This window comes from Corvus hawaiiensis, chromosome 2 (genome assembly GCF_020740725.1).
Source record: "Corvus hawaiiensis isolate bCorHaw1 chromosome 2, bCorHaw1.pri.cur, whole genome shotgun sequence".
In the NCBI taxonomy this organism is placed as follows: Eukaryota; Metazoa; Chordata; class Aves; order Passeriformes; family Corvidae; genus Corvus; species Corvus hawaiiensis.
Window position 1 is genome coordinate 32,268,350 of NC_063214.1, and position 22,434 is coordinate 32,290,783.

Here is a 22,434-nt window from a genome sequence, read left to right on the forward strand (position 1 = left end):
AGGGAGGAAGGTGGGGGGAGGAGGAGAGTTCTGAAGGTGGTATAACTTTTTTTTTCCCCTCTTTTAGGTCTGTTAATAAACTTCTTTATATTCTTTCAAGTTTGGTGCCTGCTTTGCATTTCTCCTAATTCTTATCTCACAGAAGATAAACAGTAATGAGTATTTTAGTCCAAACCACTACAAGGACCTTGCAGTGTCTCATGCTCTGCCAGAGAGCAGGTGCACAAGCAGCTGGAAGGGGGCATTTCCAGGACAGCTGACCCAAACTGGCCAAAAGGATATTTCCTCCCCTGCAACATGATGCTCAGGATGGAAACTGAGGGGAGCTGGCCAGGGGCTCCCTATCACTGCTCGGGGACAGGCTGGGCCCCGTGTCAGTGGGTGGTGAGTGACAGTATTGTGCATCACATGGATTTTGATGAGTTTTATTTCTCTCTCTTTCCCTTTTTATTTACTCCTATTCTTGCTCTGTTTGTATCTCAACCCATAAGTTTTACCCTTTCTCCCATCCCAGCAGGAGAAGGGGGTGGTGAGTGACAGTATTTTGCATCACATGGATTTTGATGAGTTTTATTTCTCTCTCTTTCCCTTTTTATTTACTCCTATTCTTGCTCTGTTTGTATCTCAACCCATAAGTTTTACCCTTTCTCCCATCCCAGCAGGAGAAGGGGGTGGTGAGTGAGTGTCTGTGACACCGAGTTGCTGACTGGGCTTAAACCACAACAACTTGAGCAGAAGACAGCACCTCCCTGTCCCCACAGCGATGGGCTGAGCTGCAGCACCTCTGACCAAGCCTGTGCCTCACACTCCAGTAAGGAATTTCCAGCTTCTGTTCTTGATGGATTATGAAAATTTCTGTGAGCATCAGATTCCCCTGGGCCCTTGCACTCTGTTTTGTGCTGGAGATAAAGAGGAATAAGCAAGGCAGGGCAGCCCTCATGTCTTGCAGCAAGCAGCAGGGGATGTAGTGGATGGGCCAGACAAGATGCTGGCAAACACCAACGACCCCTGCTGAAGAGTTCACTCAGACTTCTTCCTCCCAGTCCTTGCCCTGGTCACCAGGGACATTCCATGGCCAACTTGGGCTGTCTCCTCCTGTGCACTCAGGACAGCTCTCAAACATCAGAGTCTTCAGATGCCAGGGTGTTGGGGAAGATGAAACAGGAAAGCCTTGGAAATATGATTGCCTGACAAAAGATTTTGGGAATATGAAAACTACAGGCAACATCGAAATGAAAGCCACTTTTGAAATACCAGGTCTTAGTTACTGAACAACTAGAAAACAATGGTATGGCCACTGAAGTAATCCCCTCTTGATGGAACAATACCCTCTGCTTGCAAACAGGTCCAAGGGTCAGAGCAGACCCTACTAGCTCAGCAGAAGGGGTCCAAAGAGTAGTTTTTAGAAGTTAAGATGTAACACTCTATGGTAATATAAGAACTCTTATAGGCTGTATGTAAATGCTATAGGATTTGTATCTTGTATTAGATTGGTTAGTGACAATTAGAATATTCAGTGCAGAAGATGATTTATTGTATTGTAACCAGGACTTCAGACATTCTCATTCTCATTCTCTCACTCTCTCTCTTCTTCTCATTCTCAATTCTCATTCTCAATTCTCTCTCTCTCTCACCCGTTCACTCTCTTGCTCTCTTGGGCCTGCTCAGAGCTGAGTCTACCAGCTCTGAGCAGTGCCCCAATACCCACGCCCTTTACAATAAACCGACTGTGTCCCAAGACCTGCCTATAGAGATCTCTCGTCTCCATCCGTCACCGTCTATGTCCGGCCGTCCCGACTGGACCCCAGAACCCCATAACCTACAGTCTGGCGCCCACCGTGATTGCCGAACCCACACCCAGCACCTGCAGCCTGGCGCACAACGTGATTGAACGCCCGGTTCAGCTTTCTCCATCTGTAGGACTTTTCTCCATGGACGGTAACTAAAAGACCAGTTATAGCCACCTAGAACGTGTCGTGAGCACGGCATACCGATGCTGCGCATCGTAATAGCTGGAGCTCTGTAATTCTGCTGAGGCAGCCTTCGAGCACAGGGTTTACCTGGAGCTCTTGGAGGGAATTGCCTGGCAGTCCTCGAGCACGGGCCGCCACTGCTGCGCAGCGGCCCCCTGGAGCTCTTTGAGGAGGTCTGCCGTATCACCCCTCGAGCACGGACACGCTGCTAAGCAGTACTGACCGGAGCTCTGCGGAGGGAAATCTGCCGCACGCCCCGAGCACAGGCGAGTAGTGCTGAGCACCGCCCGCGCTGGAGCTCAGTGCGGACCCACCCGTGAGGTCCTGAGCACGGAAAGCCGTTGCCAAGCGACGCCTGAAACCGGAGCTCTGGGAAAGGACCGAAAAGCGGCGTCCTGAGTGCTGAGTGGAGTGCCTGGCCAGCCCCCCACGACAGACATCTGAGTAAGGACGCTGCTCCTGCGACATCACCTAAGTGAGTATCATACTGGTCTAAAAAATGGGACAAACCCACTCTGCCCATGACAGAGATCTCTATAAGCAACTTAAGCATTTACTTATAAGCTCTGGTCCTAGTCAGTTGCCTAAACACGAGCTAAAAAATCTTTTAGAATGGACCCGACTTAATTTCCCAAATGCTGACCGTTCAGCCGTCTTTACAAGAGACTTTTGGGACACAGTTGGAGTTAAGCTCTTTAATAATATCTCCTACCGGGATATGGCAGCTGCACAGCTGCTCCCAGCTTGCAGAGCGCTGGTAGAGCTGTTTGCTGCGGTGGCGCCGCCCGCAGCAGTCACCCCGCCGAGCCTGGTTCCAGCTGCGAGTCCGCCCCTTGCCGTCGCGAGCCCGCAGCGGAGCATGGCCCCCGCCCCTCCGCCGGACCCCGCGGCTCCGATACCCGCGGTCCAGCTGACTCGCGCCGCCCCGCCCCCCGCGCTCGCGGTCCTGGCACCCGTTACCCCGGCCCCAGCCACCCCACCGGACCCTACGGCCCCTCCCGCCATCCCGTTCCTCCCCGCTGCCCCATCCCCCGCAGCCCCCGCTGCCCCATCCCCCGCGGCCCCCGCCTTCAGTGCCAGCGTCTCCGCGGCCCCGCCCCTTGCCCCTGCCCCCCCGTGCCCCCCCCCCGGTTCCGTCACCGCGGCTCCACCCCCCCCTGCTGCCGTCATTGCTACCCCACCCCCCGCTGCTGACATCATGATGGCCCCGCCCCCCGGCGGTACCCCGGCGGGGCCAGCGCCTACCCCCCTGCTACCTACGGGTGTTACCCCTCCCCCAGCCGCGCCGGTTATGGCCATGGCTGCCATTATAGCCGGCCCCCCCCAAAGCCAAGCGGCGACCCTTCTTCCAGCCCCCCAGGTCCCCCCCCCCCCACACGGCGCCGATGGTAGCCATTGTTCCATCTGCGTCCGCCGCTGCTGCGTCTTCACAGTCCCCTGCCGCTCCCGAAACACTGGTGCCTACAGCGCCGGCCACGGCCGCGCTGGTGTCCCCGGCACCCCCTGTGCACGTTACCGCAGGAACCCTACCCCCCCCACCCTGCCGTTCAAGCGCGCACAGCACGCCCCGAGCGGTCCCCCGGCCCCGTGGCGGCACAGCAGCCGCCTGTGTCTACTCCCGCTCCTCCTGCCGTTTCTGTGCGGTTCCCCAATCCCGGCACACCATCGCTTGCGCTGGGAGCGCCCCAGCTCCGCGAGCCACTTGATGCCGGTGCCCGCGCTGCCTGCACGAATGTCTGCAGTCTCCCCCGTACCTGCCCCTGCTCCAGCTACGTCTCCCGGCACTGCAGCCCCGTCTCCCGCGGCACCACCACCCACCCCAGCCCAGCCTACAAGCTTCCAGCAGCAGCACGCCGCCATCCAGCCACCAGCCCTCCTGCCTCCCGCGACCGCAGCCCCAGCCCCTGGTTCTGCAGTCCTGCCATCTTTCGCTCCGCCCGAACCGCCCGCCACACGGACTGCTGCCCTTACAGCCTACCGCGCGGACCTGATGACGCAACACGCGCATGCGCCATTGCTGCAACTCCCGGACCAGTGGTATCAGTCCGCTCAGACTTCTCCAACCTCAGCACCGCTCCCGGGACCAGCCGCGCATCCTCCCGCGACTCCGCCGCGCAGCTCCACCCCGCCTCCTCGCCCGCCGCCACCGAGATCGGCTGCACCACTCCCGAACTCTGCCGTTCCATCGCTGCCCCTGCCGGGTCCCATCCCCGCGCCGCAGCCGCCCCCGCCGGGGTCCCCCGACACCGTACAGCCGTATCCCTCCGCGCAGCGCAGCCTTGCCTCAGAAGACGCGAGCAGGGGGGGAACCGAGAGCAATAATGCAGCTCCAGTGGCAGGGGAGACGGAGAGCCCCTCTGCCGGAGCTGATGCTTTAAATCTAACACAAGTAAACTCTGAAAAGCAGCCAGATTTGTTTGCAATAAGCCCCAGAGTCCCGCCGGCAAGCGGCGGGGATCTTGCAACCCAGAAAGAGAAAACGAGTTCTGAAAGTTTGTCAGCACTACCTTCTGAATCAAAAAATCCTCCAAAGTGCTCAGATTATTCTAAATTAACAGATTGCCATGAAATAAGACCCCAAATCTATAAAGATGAAAGTCTTAGTCTATTAACTAAGCCTGTGATAGCTAGCCAACAGCCTGACAGTCCTAAAATGCGGGCTCCCATCTCCACTCTCCAAATTAAAGAACTAAAAAGTGCTGTAAGATACAGTGGCATTTGCTCACCGTATCTTAAACAACTGCCAAAAAGTACCCTAAAAGGAACACATCAAACTTTAAAACGCATTTTAAATCAACAGAAAAGGGGAAAAGCCCAGGCTACACCTCAAAGAAGGTTGAATAAAGCCTTGTATGTTTTTAATTTCTTGAACAGCTCTGCAGAAGAGCCTGATCCCCCCATCTTCAGACATTTCTTAAACAACAAAAAAGCAAAACTGAAAGAGCACCCCCTAGTTTTAATCAAGAATCTAGAATCAGGAAAAATAGAAGGACCATACAATCTTATAACATGGGGGAAGGGGTTTGCATGTGTTTCCACAGGTGAAGGGACCAAGTGGATTCCAGCAAAGAACGTGAAGCTGTACCACGCATCAAAGCCCACTGTCTGTTCCACACCAGCCAGTGACCCCGCGAGTAGAAGCCGAGAAGCCGGCACTGAAATGTGAACTCGGCAGAACCACTGAGAGAAGATTGTCTGCCAGAAACAGCTCGAGAAAAGAATGGAGTTTTAGCATTATTTGTGTAGATGCATGTTGCTTTTAACCTTTTGTTTTTGTTTTTATAATGAAGCTTTACCTGTAAATCAACCAAAGACAAAACCTAAGGGACCTAGCTAACCAAATTACAACAGATAACTTGTCTTGGCTAGACAGTTTGTTTGATGGTTGGAGCTTTGCACCCTGGCTAAGGGAACTCTGTAAAATAGGCTTGATTATTCTAGTAGTAATAATTATAGTTTTAGTAGCAGTACCTTGTATACTTCAGTGTGTGCAAAAAATAACGAGTAAGACTATGTCTAATATCTTAATTGTCCGTCGAAAAGGGGGAGATGTTGGGGAAGATGAAACAGGAAAGCCTTGGAAATATGATTGCCTGACAAAAGATTTTGGGAATATGAAAACTACAGGCAACATCGAAATGAAAGCCACTTTTGAAATACCAGGTCTTAGTTACTGAACAACTAGAAAACAATGGTATGGCCACTGAAGTAATCCCCTCTTGATGGAACAATACCCTCTGCTTGCAAACAGGTCCAAGGGTCAGAGCAGACCCTACTAGCTCAGCAGAAGGGGTCCAAAGAGTAGTTTTTAGAAGTTAAGATGTAACACTCTATGGTAATATAAGAACTCTTATAGGCTGTATGTAAATGCTATAGGATTTGTATCTTGTATTAGATTGGTTAGTGACAATTAGAATATTCAGTGCAGAAGATGATTTATTGTATTGTAACCAGGACTTCAGACATTCTCATTCTCATTCTCTCACTCTCTCTCTTCTTCTCATTCTCAATTCTCATTCTCAATTCTCTCTCTCTCTCTCTCTCACCCGTTCACTCTCTTGCTCTCTTGGGCCTGCTCAGAGCTGAGTCTACCAGCTCTGAGCAGTGCCCCAATACCCACGCCCTTTACAATAAACCGACTGTGTCCCAAGACCTGCCTATAGAGATCTCTCGTCTCCATCCGTCACCGTCTATGTCCGGCCGTCCCGACTGGACCCCAGAACCCCATAACCTACACCAGGGTAGTGGTGTGACTTGGGGTCCCTGCTGCGCAGCTGTGTGCCCATTGCCTGGAGACCAGTGGGGCCAAGGACCAGTTGGCCTTGTCCTTCCTGCTGGTGGAGAAGGAAGGGGCTGTGCAAAGCATTCCACATGGTGCTTCTGCATGAGCTGAGGTAGCAGACTGAAAGGAAGGAGAGATGGATGAGAATGAAGGAAATAGGAAGGTGTCGGAGGATGGAGAGGAAAGGTCAGGGGGACAGAGTATTTCTCTGTGAATGGCAGAGAAATGAGGTGAGACAGTGAGGACAAGAAGAAAGGTGATACCCACATGAGAGAGAATAGAGAAGCTGCTAGAGACCATGAAGAAGACAGACAGATGCACAGACAGAAAGACAGACAAGCATAACCTCATCTCTCCTGGAGAGCTGGAGGGCAAGTGAAGAAAATGGCGTTCGGTCAAACACAGGGCTCAGTGTGTGCTGGTGGCAGATCCCTGTTTGCCTGGAAAGGTTTGTGCTGTGCTGCACCAGCCTTTGAGTCACTGTGGATCTTGTTCAGCACAGAAATATGTGCCCGAGTCATTGAGTAGGGCATGATCTATCTTCACAGATAAACGGTTGTTCCGAGTCCCATTACTCTGGAAGCGATTTCTGAATTCCTTCTCAATATCTGCTTTGCCACCTTCCACTGAGTATACAACCAACTGCATGCTGGCACCCTTCTCCATGGGCAACTTGTACCAGTACATGGGCCTCACTGCACTCCCTGATCCAGAACATTCCAGAGTCACAGGGTCTCCCTCCCGGACGACTGTATCTGGTGATTGCTGAAGGGCCCAGCCTGGAAAGACAGGAGAAGAAATGTGGGAAGTGAAATACATTGAAGAGGACAAAAATACACATCCTTGAAGTGTGTCATGGGATGGAATGCCACCAGGATACCAGAAAGCTGTGGGACAGTGCCCTGTTTCTGCAAAAAAGACACATGGGATGAAAAAGCCCCAAACAAACCAGTTTTAAATACAATGGTAAATCTGCTTTGAGAAAGAATGACTTTGGTACTTTCAGGTGAAGTATTGAAATGGGACAGGAAAAAAGAAATCTGTAGCTGTGCAGAGTTTCCTGATTCAATAGGTGGTGGAAAAGCTCCCTTGGTTCATTGCCCATCCTCCCCCTGGACGCCTTGGGGAAGGGGCACTGGGGGCACAGGTGAGGAGGCAGCAGCAGCTCCAGTGCAGCTGTTGAAGGGGAAGGGAAGCCCACTTACCCACAGGCAGCAGGATGGCCACAAGGAACCGGGGGAAATCCATAGAGAAAGGCCACCTCCTTCCAGCAACCTGGGCCTGGTGACAGCACAGACACGGAGATGTGCAAAGAGGAGAGGAGGAGAGGAAGAGATGCGTCTCTCAGTGGGTGGGCAGGGGAGGGAGAGGGAGTCTGAAATGTGACAAGGCAGTTGGCTGTCCGGGAGCGGTGGGGAATGACACCTGCAGGCAGCCATGAGGTGCATGTGCTCTGCTCCTCTGGCTTCCTGCTGGCTGTGAGCGTGGGTGTGCACGAGCAGGTGGGAGTTCAGTAGGTGGGAGAGTTCAGTGCTCTCACGGAGCATGATGGGGCTGTGTGGCAGCCTGAGCGTGTGCACAGGAATGCACAGAATGGCAGAAAAGGATGGGAAGAGAAGGAGATCCCAGGAATGCGTGTTCGTGTCTGTGTCCCGCAGTTTGTGTCCTCTGCAGCCACCCTCACACTCACAGATTCCCAGCCCTGCAAGCTGCCAGGTGGAATCCCTGCTCGTCCCAGTCAGAGCTGAGATGTTGTCCAGGTATGGGAAAAGCTCCTGACCTGTCAACCTGGTGTCTCCTGTAGCAAGACAGAGAATAGTTCTGTAACTCCTCCAGCTCCAAAGGGGGGTCTCAAGGAGGCAAAAGGCTGGTTGTGGCTCTGCACTGGGACTGCGCCTTAGAGAGATTTCTGAAGAGAAGGAAGTGCCCCACAGGATATGCTGCTACAGACTGCCCTTCTCCATGCCAGGGAAGAACTGATACTCTCCTTGTCTCTTTGTGGCAGCACTCTGCAAAAGAGCAACAGGACACAAATGGACTGAGCTGGAGAAAAGAATGTGTTCTTCTCTGCACACGGCCTTGTTCAGCAGCCCAAGGCAGTGGGAAATCAGTGTAGGCAGGAAGAGACACTCGTAGTTTGTGTGCACTGAGTTTGGGTACAGAGGTCTGACAGAGACCCAGCCCATCCGTGCTGTGCTGTGTGCCCAGCAGTGAAGGTTCCTCTCTGCCCATCTCTCCAAGCTGTCGAGGTCCCTCTGAAGGGCTGCACAGCCCTCTGGAGTATCAGCCACTCCTCCCAGCTTGGTGGCGTCAATGAACTCGATGAGGAGACTCTAGCCCTCCATCTGAGTCTCTGATTAATGGAACACTGTAACCTGTTGGAAATCTCTATTAGCTGCAGTTCTTGCTAACATAACCTCTAATTGTTATCATGTATTTGGTAAAGATAAGCTGTCCGTGGATCATGGGGTGGAAGGCAGGTGGATCCTGCCCCAGAGGCCACTGTAGAAGGAGGTATTACTGATCCACATAACACTTAACCTGAGTAAGCACAGGCTTTGGCTCTGCCGTAAATACTCCTTGGCCACAGAACAACCACAGACAAGTCGTTGTAACAGAGGAGCATGTGGGCAGCTCCCACACACTACTGGCTACTTCAGCACCTGCCTGGCCTTGCCTTTACCTACAGGTGCACCAAGAACTTCCCACACAAGCATTCTTTCTGTTTGGCAGTGAGAATCATGAGCAGGCTTGACTGGAGTTAAGTAAGAGGAAGGCAGTGGAGTGCAGATTGAAGACAAAAAGAACAAGGTGGGGAAGGAAAGGGAGGCAGAGAGGAGAAGAAGGGTTGGCAGAAGTTAAGTGTATTGCAAGTAAGAGTTAAACCAAGAGTAACAAAAAGGGAGGCATGGAGTGGCAAGGAGAGAAGGCAGGACAAATAAACTCTCAGCATGTGAGAAGAGGAAAAAGGGAAGGCTGGGAAGCAGAGGAGCTAATGAGTGAGAAGAGATCACCCTGCCTCCTGCAGCACCCATGAGGTGGAAAGCAGGTCCTGTTTGTGCAGGGAGAAGTTTGTGCTCAGCTCCCTCAGCAGCCTCACCACTGTGTTCACTCTCAGCACAGAAATATGTGCCAGAGTGATTGAGAAAGGCATGGTCTATTGAGAGGGTGATACTGTCTCCTTTTATATTGCTGCTCTTGAAATGGTTCTCAAACTCCTTCTCCACAGCTGCATTACCGCCTTGTATTGCAGAAGCCAGTAGGGTCAGACTGGAATTCTTCTCTGAAGGCAGCATGTACCAGTACATAACTGTGTTGCTGGGTTTCTTCTTGGAACATTCCACTTTCACGGACTGGCCTTCTTTTATCACCATGTCTGAAGACTGTTCCAGGGCTAACACTGGAAAGGAAAAGAAAGAGCAGTGAGGAGAAGGAAAAAATGGGAACATTTTAACTAGGCACCGTGGGTTGGGAGGGAAAGGGTGAGATGAAATAGGGCAGGCAAGGGAGCAGTTCAAGGCATGGGACAGATCTCCAGATCAGCAAGTGAATTTCCAATCTCTCTTCAGTAGGCAAGATGCATTCCTGGACAGTTTGTGTCCAAAACCAGGAACCATCTACGGGCTGCACAAAGAAAGACAAATAGACAGCCATTGCAGAAGATTCAGGGATTCCTGCCCACCACATTCTTTGCTTATCCTCAGCACAGGGAGCTCTGCAGAATGAAGCACTGCCAGCAACTGGCTACACAGCTGGGAGAGCAGCAGTGGGATGGATGGATGGAGGTGCTCAGGGCTGAGTTGAGTTCACTTACCCAGAGGGGCCAGCATAGCCACAAAGAAATAGCAGGGAACCATGGGGGAAAAGCCCCTACCCTCTCAGCAACCTGCCCCTTGCAGCTGCCCAAAGATATGTGAAGAGGGAGCAGTGAGTGAGGGTGAGACACCTTGGGGTGGGGCCGGCCAAGAAATGCGAGCAGGCATTGGCTGGCTGGGAACCCTGGGGAATGACCCAAACTGTGGCAGGAAAGCAGAAACCCTGCAGAGATGCAGCAGGTGGAAGGGGCAGGCAGGGCATGGGTGGGGAGGGAAGGGAGGGAGGGGTTGTATGGGCAGAACTGTGCTGAGGTTGCATGGGAGGCTGAGTGCGTGCAAGGCCGAGGAAGGCTGGCCGCTGCCCTCCTGCTTCTGAAGTCCTTGGGAGATGGAGGAATGAGGGATAAAGGCCACATAGGGCTCCCTTGAATTTTCCCATGCGCTTTCCCTGTCTTCCCCAGACGTGGCTGGTTCAGTTCCTGCCTGGCCATCCCACTTTGCACCCAGCTGTGTGATGGCTCTTTTTCTCTATGCAGCACTGTGGGCACAGCAAATAACATCAGTGAGAGAGAGGCAGGAACCCAAAGACACCACAGCAGCCCAAGCACTCGGACTTGGGCTGGCTCTCATGGGCGTTGCTGTGAGAGCCGTAGGAGAGGGAGGTAAATACCTGTGAAGAGCTGAGGGACAGTCAATGCCCTGGCATGGGAAGAGAGAAAGGATCGAGTGTGGCCCACAGGGACAGCCGAGTGGGTGACAGGGTGCTCAGGATCGGTGTCAGAGTGGCCTCTCCTTGCTGGCTGGAAATAGGCAAAGTTCCCCCAGAGATGGCTTCTCCCTGGCACCTGGGGCCTAGCTGGGGAGCCCAGGCTGTGGCAGACTGGTGCTGCCTGTGGCACAAGGGCTTCCAGAGGTTTGGCTTCAGGAACACACTGCATTTGGCAAATCCAGGCCACTGAGAGCATCAGTGTCATTGCCCCCTCTGCCCTGTGAAGTGACCTGTCCAAGGAGATTTGCTTTCCTGGCACGACTGAGCTTGTCCTCCAGCGGGGTGTGGAGGCTGCCGCTGGGATTCAGCCAGTGGGAGCACTGGGGTCTAGAAAGGAGCTGCACAGTGCAAGTTCATTCACTCGTGCTCTGCCAGTGACACCTCTCTGCTCTCTGCTCCCAGGCTGAGGTGACCCAGGCCACTGCATCCTCTCCACTGCGCCCTCAGGTGTTTCTGCTCTGAAGAACATCCACGTGGCCTCTCCTGCGTGGGACAACCTCTGCATAGGATAGCTGGGGAACCCAATGAGCACAGGGATCAACATTTGGGACAGTGGGAAGGGTGACAGGAACACAGGGACCGAGTGACAGGCCATTCTACCGAGGTCTGCTGTTGGGGTTCCCCCCCCCGGCGTGGGGTCCGAGGGGAGGCGACCCGGGAGTAGAGGCTTGGCCTACAGGGTTTCCCCACTCCCTGGTCAATCCTGTTCCCCATTGGTGGTTTTTGTGTTCCCCTGCGCGGGGAGGACCCTGGTTGTCCCGTGTTTGCTCGGTTCTTCAGCAGGACCCCGGCCATGCGGCTGCAGAATAAAGATCTCTGAAACATGATCTGTTCAAGAATCGTTCCCTATTTCTTTCTGCGGCCCTCGCTGTCTATACATGTTGCAGAAATCCCCGCCGCAACAGATGGTGAGGAATGCATATCAATCCCTGGAGGCAGCAACCGTGAAACAATCAAGATTTTGAAGATCCCAAAAATTCGTGAGTAAAGAAACTCTCTCGATCTCTCTCCTTGCTTTTGTTTGGCTGTTCTCTCTGGACTATGCAGGAATCGTGGGAAATGGGGCTGTCTAAGCCACAGAAGGAAATGTATCTGGAAGTTAAAGAAATCCTGGCACAGCCAGACATGAAACTTTCTCTGGGAGATCTAGAACATTTTTTTGACTGGCTTTTCAAAAATTTCCCTTATGTTTCTCGAGACTTCCTTTTTGATGTTAGTCCCCCTAAAACTGGTCTCTACGATTTTTGGTCCGAGATCTTGGATAAGATAATGGCTCAATCAAAACATGTACTAGTGATAGAACCTCTCTGTGCATTTCCTGTAATTAATGAAGCCCTTGGGAAGCATGTGCATGGTCCCATTACCTCTATGGCAGAAGATGACTGTCATCACATGGCTGAGACCACGCGGCAGCCTTCCCAGGCGCACTGTACCGGTTTGGCCAAATTTAGAAATATATCCTCTGAGAGAAGGCACAACCAGCCCTCCCCCACACCAGGTTTGGGAATAATAAATTTTCCTCGAAGGAAAGTGAAGGTGATAAATCTATTTATTTACCAAACACACAGGAAAAGGAAAATAATACTAAATAATAAAATCACTCGCTGTGGAGAAAAAGACCTGGGAAAAAGTGTTGGAGTCCTCCCTTTGGTCTCCTTGGAGCTGGGACTTGGCCCAGGGCCAGGCCCTCTGTGCCTAGTGGAAAGTCCTCCTGATGTGCACTGAGGTTGAAGCAGTCCAGCAGAAAAGGCAGAAAATCTGAAATTCCAGGGAAGGAAAAGCAAAGTTCAACTCTCAGTCTCTCTCCGGAGAAAAAAAGAAACTGAACAACTGGCCAAAACCTGACCGGGAAGTCGCAAGCCGGCTGCTTCCCCTGCCACAGCTAGAAAAAAAAGTCCCTATCTCTGTGTGACCTTGAACAAGCTGCAAACTGCTTTGAGAAAGTTTTGCTCAGTTTTCCTTCCCCCTCTCAGGCTCAATTTAAAGGCATGGAAAGGCACAAGAATTAATTTCTGGGCATTGAGCAGTGATATGGGATACACATCCCAAAGTCACCCCAAGACAGGCACGTGTCTGCAGCCACAGGATCTCCCCTGCCCGAGCTGGCAGAGGTGCCTTCGCTGGATGCGCCCAGCCCCTTGGGAGCGCATGCCTTGTCGCAGACCCCATCCCTGTCTCGGGGTCCCCTGCTGTGCAACTGCAAGTGGGGGAGCGATGCCGCAGGTGCCGCGGGTGCCATGGGTCACATGCAGCAGAGAGGAGACTCGTGCGAACAGCCAGGAACCAAGAACCAGCACGTGGGACTGCTCTTGCCCCTTCCCCGGCTGTTTACACGAGAAACTGCACAGTGCAGCACTGAGCCAAAACGGGGCCGCTCTCAAAGCAGCGTGGAGTTGGCGGAGCAGAACCACTCACAGGGCACAGGGCTGGCAGCGATGGTAACGCGGGGCCATGCAGGGCCCAGACATGCACTGGAGCAGCGCCGCGTGGAGCAGCCGCAACGTGGGGGCCCGGCCAAGACGTTGGCGTCGGCGAAGCAGCAGCCGCGTAGGACCCGCAGCCACAACACTGATGCAAGCACATAATAGGAGAAGTTGTAGCCACAAAAATCACAGGAATTGTGAAATGGTACAATGTCAAAAACAACTACAGCTTTATAACACAAGATGACACAGGGGAAGATGTATTCATCCATAGAACTGCCATTAAGAAGAATAACCCTGAAAAATACCTCCAAAGTGTAGGAGATGGGGAAGTTGTACATTTTGATATTGTACAAGGAAGAAAAGGCCCATAGACAGCCCACATGACAGGGCCTGGGGGTATTCAGGTCAAAGGCAGCCATTATGCAGCAAATTGTAAACAATAGCCATACCAGCAACCTCCCTACCCACAGCCTTCTTTCCCCTTTTACCCAATTGTCATGGGTTAGCAAGCATAGTCCTGGAAGTGATGTTCTTGAAAAGGGGTGCTTACAGCTTCCTCTGTGACCTGACCTGACAGAACCTATCAGCTGGCCAGTTAGAATATGGACAATTCTTTGAGCCCCTTAAAATTGTGACCACCTCTATGATCCACACTTAAGAATAGACTAACCCCCCCACAGCTCTGTCTCATTTCCAGTGTTGGGACAGGTGGCTGCGGGCCCTGTGTGGGGGCCAGCGGGCCCAGCCCAGGCCCTGCTTGGGCCAGGCTGGGCCAGGCCACAGCCATCCTGGAGCCGATGGACCTGTTCCACCCGTGGAACCACCCCCCCCCCCCCCCCCCCCCCAGCCCCCCAGCCCTGCTGTGGGCAGCTGGAGCGGCTCAGCTCCCCCCCTCTCCAGTGCTGCCAAGATTTCAGCAAAAGTGGCACCGCTGTCTGGCAGAGATCATGTGACCAGCAGCAATAAGCTTCATTCCAGCTGCAAGGCCTAGGTGAGATTAACCCCTTTAGTGCTGTGAAGAGCTGAAAACCTGAGGGAAGAGAAAGAGGAGATGCTTAAAGCTGAAATTCTGTTGTGAAGCTATGATATATCAGAGTACCCGTTGTAATTTCATGAAGGCATGGGGGGTGGAGCGTTCAACTTGTACTTGTGAGCAAAAGCACCTGCACTGAGATAGGCAGATGCTGTAGCAGCTGTAATTTGATGAGAAGTTTGAACAGGGAGAGATGGAAGTGGTGAGGACTTTTGCTCCAAATGGAAAAGGAGAAAACCTCAGTTCCTAGAGATGCTCCCAGACATAGTCCTAAAGATGAAGATGAGGAAGACCCTTTGCTCCCAGGGAAGGAGAAGGGCCTCTGTTCTTAGAGATGAAATGTTCCCAGAGATGGGTGAAGAGAACTTTTATTTCTGAATGGCTCAACCTTAAAATTTTACCCCAGTAATTTCAAGAGTGGACACTCGAAAGCAGTTGTGGGAAAAGCTGCAGGTCGGGGAAGGGACTCACATGCGAGCAGAGAACCAACCTGGGCGGCTGTCTCGTTGTGATAATGTTTTCATAGCATGGGCAAGAGAGACTCCTCTTCCTAAATGGACTGAACAAGGTTATTATGGAAGTGATAAACAGACTGAACATCTCAAGGGTTGTCTTTTTACATTGTCAGTGGGAGAAAGGAGAAAGGTGGGGGGGTGGGGCGAGGAGAAGAGTTCTGAAGGTGTGGTATGATTTTTTTCTTCTTTTAGGTCTGTTAATAAACTTCTTTATATTCTTTCAAGTTTGGTGCCCGCTTTGCGTTTCTCCTAATTCTTATCTCACAGAAGATAAACAGTAATGAGTATTTTGGACCAAACCACTATACTAAATTGGTGTTTCTGCTCGGTTACAAACCCAACCCACTACACCAATATGAACGCTTTCCAAAGTTTACCCCATCCCTAATTTATTCCTAATCCGTTTTTCACCCCATGGCTTCCCAATACAATTCCCTTTCCCAGCAATTCCTCTCTGATGCCAAGGCGGGGATGAAAAGGGGGAGGGAAGAAATTAACTGTCATTGTTTGGAGTCCCAACAGGTACAGATGAAAGAAACCCTCTCCTGCCTCAGTTTCCCCACAGAGCATGCTCAGAGAGTCCTGTCACCCTTCTGCCAGTCCTAAGATGTTCCAGAAAAAAAATCTGTTTGGACATTTAGAGACTAAGGAGGGTGGCTTGTTTTCTTTTAAAACTGTGCTTGTTATCTTATGTTTATCCAGTTGTTTCCAATGTGAAGTTTTAAATCCCTTTTAGTTAAAACAAAAGGGTGAAGTGTTGGGGTTCCCCCCCAGGTGTGGGGACCGAGGGGAGGGGACCCTGGAGTAGAGGCTTGGCCTACAGAGTTTCCCCACTCCCTGATCAATCTTGTTCCCCATTGGTTGTTTTGTGTTCCCCTGCGCGGGGAGGACCCTGGTTGTCCCATGTTTGCTCGGTTCTTCAGCAGGACCCCGGCCATGCGGCTGCAGAATAAAGATCTCTGAAACATGATCTATCAAGAATTGGTCCCTATTTCTTTCCACGGCCCTCGCTGTCTGTAAATGTTGCAGAAATCCCTGCTACAACAGTCTGCTGGCATCACATTTCCCTCAACCTTCTCCTTCCTGTGCCTGGAGCTCTGCCTGACAATAGGCAAGGAGAAACAAGTGGAAATCGGCAAGGATCCCTGCTGGAACTTCTGCCCATGGACTCTGGGAAGGAGAAGGCTAGTGGGGTGTCAGCCAACTCAGTGTTCCTCTGAAGGAGAAATTCAGTGGAAGTCCTGAGGAAAACTCTATGCAGGTGCTAAACAGGAGACAGGATCAACTGGTGGAGACTGTGTTACAGTGCTGTGGTCTGAATTCACCATGAGAATAATATTGATAACAGAGTTTTAGTTGTAGTTAAGCACTGCTTACCCCAAATCGAGGACTGTCATAGGTTAGCAAGCATAGTCCTGGAAGGGATGTCCTTGCTAAGGGGTGCTTACAGTTTCCTCTGGGAACTGATAGAACCTATCAGCTGGCCAGTTTGAATATGGACAATTCTCTAAACCACTTAAAGTTGTGATCACCTCTGTGATACACATTTAGGAATAGGCAAACTCCCCCTCCAAGCTCTCTCTCGTTTCTGGCGCTGGGACAGGTGGCTGCGGGCCCCGTGCGGGGGCCAGCGGGCCCAGCCAGGCCCTGCTTGGGCCAGGCCGGGCCGGGCCACGGCCATCCTGGAGCCGATGGACCTGTTCCAGCCCTGGAACCCCCCCCCCCACTGCCTTGCTGTGGGCAGCCGGAGCGGCTCGGCTCTCCCCCCTCTCCACTTCGATAAGAAAAATTCAACATTCCAGCTGCAAAGCCGAGGTGAGATTAACCCTTTTACTGCTGTGAAGAGCTGAAAACCTGAGGGAAGAGAGAGAGAGGAGATGCTTAAAGCTGAAATTCTGTTGTGAAGCTATGATATATCAGAGTATCCTGTTGTAATTTCATGAAGATATGGGGGGTGGAGTGTTCAACTCGTAAGCAAAAGCACCTGCGCTGAGATAGGCAGATGCTGACGCAGCTGTAATTTCATGAGAAGTTTGGACAGGGAGAGATGGACCAGATGAGGACTTTTGCTCCAAATGGGAAAGGAGAAAACCTCAGTCCCTAGAGATGCTCCCAGAGATAGTCCTAAAGATGAAGATGATGAAGACCCTTTGCTCCCAGGGAAGGAGAATGGCCTCTGTTTTTGTTTCTGAACGGCTCAACCTTAAAATTGTACCCCAAAAAACTTCAAGAGTGGACCCTCGAAAGCAGTTGCGGGAAAAGCTGCAAGTCGGGGGAAGGGACTCACACGCAGGCAGAGAGACTCCTCTTCCTAAATGGACTGAACAATATTTGGAAGCGGGCGGCTGTCTCATTGTGATAATGTTTTCATAGCACGAGCAAGAAGAGACTTCTCTTTCTAAATGGACTGAACAAGGTTATTATGGAAATGGTGAACAGACTGAACATCTTAAGGGTTGTCTTTTTACATTGCCAGTGGGAGAAGGGAGGAAGGTGGGGGGAGGAGGAGAGTTCTGAAGGTGGTATAACTTTTTTTTTCCCCTCTTTTAGGTCTGTTAATAAACTTCTTTATATTCTTTCAAGTTTGGTGCCTGCTTTGCATTTCTCCTAATTCTTATCTCACAGAAGATAAACAGTAATGAGTATTTTAGTCCAAACCACTACAAGGACCTTGCAGTGTCTCATGCTCTGCCAGAGAGCAGGTGCACAAGCAGCTGGAAGGGGGCATTTCCAGGACAGCTGACCCAAACTGGCCAAAAGGATATTTCCTCCCCTGCAACATGATGCTCAGGATGGAAACTGAGGGGAGCTGGCCAGGGGCTCCCTATCACTGCTCGGGGACAGGCTGGGCCCCGTGTCAGTGGGTGGTGAGTGACAGTATTGTGCATCACATGGATTTTGATGAGTTTTATTTCTCTCTCTTTCCCTTTTTATTTACTCCTATTCTTGCTCTGTTTGTATCTCAACCCATAAGTTTTACCCTTTCTCCCATCCCAGCAGGAGAAGGGGGTGGTGAGTGAGTGTCTGTGACACCGAGTTGCTGACTGGGCTTAAACCACAACAACTTGAGCAGAAGACAGCACCTCCCTGTCCCCACAGCGATGGGCTGAGCTGCAGCACCTCTGACCAAGCCTGTGCCTCACACTCCAGTAAGGAATTTCCAGCTTCTGTTCTTGATGGATTATGAAAATTTCTGTGAGCATCAGATTCCCCTGGGCCCTTGCACTCTGTTTTGTGCTGGAGATAAAGAGGAATAAGCAAGGCAGGGCAGCCCTCATGTCTTGCAGCAAGCAGCAGGGGATGTAGTGGATGGGCCAGACAAGATGCTGGCAAACACCAACGACCCCTGCTGAAGAGTTCACTCAGACTTCTTCCTCCCAGTCCTTGCCCTGGTCACCAGGGACATTCCATGGCCAACTTGGGCTGTCTCCTCCTGTGCACTCAGGACAGCTCTCAAACATCAGAGTCTTCAGATGCCAGGGTAGTGGTGTGACTTGGGGTCCCTGCTGCACAGCAGTGTGCCCATTGCCTGGAGACCAGTGGGGCCAAGGACCAGTTGGCCTTGTCCTTCCTGCTGGTGGAGAAGGAAGGGGCTGTGCAAAGCATTCCACATGGTGCTTCTGCATGAGCTGAGGTAGCAGACTGAAAGGAAGGAGAGATGGATGAGAATGAAGGAAATAGGAAGGTGTCGGAGGATGGAGAGGAAAGGTCAGGGGGACAGAGTATTTCTCTGTGAATGGCAGAGAAATGAGGTGAGACAGTGAGGACAAGAAGAAAGGTGATACCCACATGGGAGAGAATAGAGAAGCTGCTAGAGACCATGAAGAAGACAGACAGATGCACAGACAGAAAGACAGACAAGCATAACCTCGTCTCTCCTGGAGAGCTGGAGGGCAAGTGAAGAAAATGGCGTTCGGTCAAACACAGGGCTCAGTGTGTGCTGGTGGCAGATCCCTGTTTGCCTGGAAAGGTTTGTGCTGTGCTGCACCAGCCTTTGAGTCACTGTGGATCTTGTTCAGCACAGAAATATGTGCCCGAGTCATTGAGTAGGGCATGATCTATCTTCACAGATAAACGGTTGTTCCGAGTCCCATTACTCTGGAAGCGATTTCTGAATTCCTTCTCAATATCTGCTTTGCCACCTTCCACTGAGTATACAACCAACTGCATGCTGGCACCCTTCTCCATGGGCAACTTGTACCAGTACATGGGCCTCACTGCACTCCCTGATCCAGAACATTCCAGAGTCACAGGGTCTCCCTCCCGGACGACTGTATCTGGTGATTGCTGAAGGGCCCAGCCTGGAAAGACAGGAGAAGAAATGTGGGAAGTGAAATACATTGAAGAGGACAAAAATACACATCCTTGAAGTGTGTCATGGGATGGAATGCCACCAGGATACCAGAAAGCTGTGGGACAGTGCCCTGTTTCTGCAAAAAAGACACATGGGATGAAAAAGCCCCAAACAAACCAGTTTTAAATACAATGGTAAATCTGCTTTGAGAAAGAATGACTTTGGTACTTTCAGGTGAAGTATTGAAATGGGACAGGAAAAAAGAAATCTGTAGCTGTGCAGAGTTTCCTGATTCAATAGGTGGTGGAAAAGCTCCCTTGGTTCATTGCCCATCCTCCCCCTGGACGCCTTGGGGAAGGGGCACTGGGGGCACAGGTGAGGAGGCAGCAGCAGCTCCAGTGCAGCTGTTGAAGGGGAAGGGAAGCCCACTTACCCACAGGCAGCAGGATGGCCACAAGGAACCGGGGGAAATCCATAGAGAAAGGCCACCTCCTTCCAGCAACCTGGGCCTGGTGACAGCACAGACACGGAGATGTGCAAAGAGGAGAGGAGGAGAGGAAGAGATGCATCTCTCAGTGGGTGGGCAGGGGAGGGAGAGGGAGTCTGAAATGTGACAAGGCAGTTGGCTGTCCGGGAGCGGTGGGGAATGACACCTGCAGGCAGCCATGAGGTGCATGTGCTCTGCTCCTCTGGCTTCCTGCTGGCTGTGAGCGTGGGTGTGCACGAGCAGGTGGGAGTTCAGTAGGTGGGAGAGTTCAGTGCTCTCACGGAGCATGATGGGGCTGTGTGGCAGCCTGAGCGTGTGCACAGGAATGCACAGAATGGCAGAAAAGGATGGGAAGAGAAGGAGATCCCAGGAATGCGTGTTCGTGTCTGTGTCCCGCAGTTTGTGTCCTCTGCAGCCACCCTCACACTCACAGATTCCCAGCCCTGCAAGCTGCCAGGTGGAATCCCTGCTCGTCCCAGTCAGAGCTGAGATGTTGTCCAGGTATGGGAAAAGCTCCTGACCTGTCAACCTGGTGTCTCCTGTAGCAAGACAGAGAATAGTTCTGTAACTCCTCCAGCTCCAAAGGGGGGTCTCAAGGAGGCAAAAGGCTGGTTGTGGCTCTGCACTGGGACTGCGCCTTAGAGAGATTTCTGAAGAGAAGGAAGTGCCCCACAGGATATGCTGCTACAGACTGCCCTTCTCCATGCCAGGGAAGAACTGATACTCTCCTTGTCTCTTTGTGGCAGCACTCTGCAAAAGAGCAACAGGACACAAATGAACTGAGCTGGAGAAAAGAATGTGTTCTTCTCTGCACACGGCCTTGTTCAGCAGCCCAAGGCAGTGGGAAATCAGTGTAGGCAGGAAGAGACACTCGTAGTTTGTGTGCACTGAGTTTGGGTACAGAGGTCTGACAGAGACCCAGCCCATCCGTGCTGTGCTGTGTGCCCAGCAGTGAAGGTTCCTCTCTGCCCATCTCTCCAAGCTGTCGAGGTCCCTCTGAAGGGCTGCACAGCCCTCTGGAGTATCAGCCACTCCTCCCAGCTTGGTGGCGTCAATGAACTCGATGAGGAGACTCTAGCCCTCCATCTGAGTCTCTGATTAATGGAACACTGTAACCTGTTGGAAATCTCTATTAGCTGCAGTTCTTGCTAACATAACCTCTAATTGTTATCATGTATTTGGTAAAGATAAGCTGTCCGTGGATCATGGGGTGGAAGGCAGGTGGATCCTGCCCCAGAGGCCACTGTAGAAGGAGGTATTACTGATCCACATAACACTTAACCTGAGTAAGCACAGGCTTTGGCTCTGCCGTAAATACTCCTTGGCCACAGAACAACCACAGACAAGTCGTTGTAACAGAGGAGCATGTGGGCAGCTCCCACACACTACTGGCTACTTCAGCACCTGCCTGGCCTTGCCTTTACCTACAGGTGCACCAAGAACTTCCCACACAAGCATTCTTTCTGTTTGGCAGTGAGAATCATGAGCAGGCTTGACTGGAGTTAAGTAAGAGGAAGGCAGTGGAGTGCAGATTGAAGACAAAAAGAACAAGGTGGGGAAGGAAAGGGAGGCAGAGAGGAGAAGAAGGGTTGGCAGAAGTTAAGTGTATTGCAAGTAAGAGTTAAACCAAGAGTAACAAAAAGGGAGGCATGGAGTGGCAAGGAGAGAAGGCAGGACAAATAAACTCTCAGCATGTGAGAAGAGGAAAAAGGGAAGGCTGGGAAGCAGAGGAGCTAATGAGTGAGAAGAGATCACCCTGCCTCCTGCAGCACCCATGAGGTGGAAAGCAGGTCCTATTTGTGCAGGGAGAAGTTTGTGCTCAGCTCCCTCAGCAGCCTCACCACTGTGTTCACTCTCAGCACAGAAATATGTGCCAGAGTGATTGAGAAAGGCATGGTCTATTGAGAGGGTGATACTGTCTCCTTTTATATTGCTGCTCTTGAAATGGTTCTCAAACTCCTTCTCCACAGCTGCATTACCGCCTTGTATTGCAGAAGCCAGTAGGGTCAGACTGGAATTCTTCTCTGAAGGCAGCATGTACCAGTACATAACTGTGTTGCTGGGTTTCTTCTTGGAACATTCCACTTTCACGGACTGGCCTTCTTTTATCACCATGTCTGAAGACTGTTCCAGGGCTAACACTGGAAAGGAAAAGAAAGAGCAGTGAGGAGAAGGAAAAAATGGGAACATTTTAACTAGGCACCGTGGGTTGGGAGGGAAAGGGTGAGATGAAATAGGGCAGGCAAGGGAGCAGTTCAAGGCATGGGACAGATCTCCAGATCAGCAAGTGAATTTCCAATCTCTCTTCAGTAGGCAAGATGCATTCCTGGACAGTTTGTGTCCAAAACCAGGAACCATCTACGGGCTGCACAAAGAAAGACAAATAGACAGCCATTGCAGAAGATTCAGGGATTCCTGCCCACCACATTCTTTGCTTATCCTCAGCACAGGGAGCTCTGCAGAATGAAGCACTGCCAGCAACTGGCTACACAGCTGGGAGAGCAGCAGTGGGATGGATGGATGGAGGTGCTCAGGGCTGAGTTGAGTTCACTTACCCAGAGGGGCCAGCATAGCCACAAAGAAATAGCAGGGAACCATGGGGGAAAAGCCCCTACCCTCTCAGCAACCTGCCCCTTGCAGCTGCCCAAAGATATGTGAAGAGGGAGCAGTGAGTGAGGGTGAGACACCTTGGGGTGGGGCCGGCCAAGAAATGCGAGCAGGCATTGGCTGGCTGGGAACCCTGGGGAATGACCCAAACTGTGGCAGGAAAGCAGAAACCCTGCAGAGATGCAGCAGGTGGAAGGGGCAGGCAGGGCATGGGTGGGGAGGGAAGGGAGGGA

General features: G+C 51.8%; 2 gene segments (V, D, J or C); both read right to left on the bottom strand.

Moving 5' to 3' along the window:
• Positions 1–6,661: 6,661 nt before the first annotated feature.
• On the bottom strand, positions 6,662–7,985 carry LOC125322152. The segment is given in 2 exon segments: positions 6,662–7,034; positions 7,461–7,985. Coding segments are annotated over 2 exon segments (345 nt in total).
• A 10,743-nt stretch (positions 7,986–18,728) lies between these two features.
• On the bottom strand, positions 18,729–19,681 carry LOC125322058. The segment is given in 2 exon segments: positions 18,729–19,114; positions 19,541–19,681. Coding segments are annotated over 2 exon segments (438 nt in total).
• Between the last annotated feature and the right edge of the window lie 2,753 nt (positions 19,682–22,434).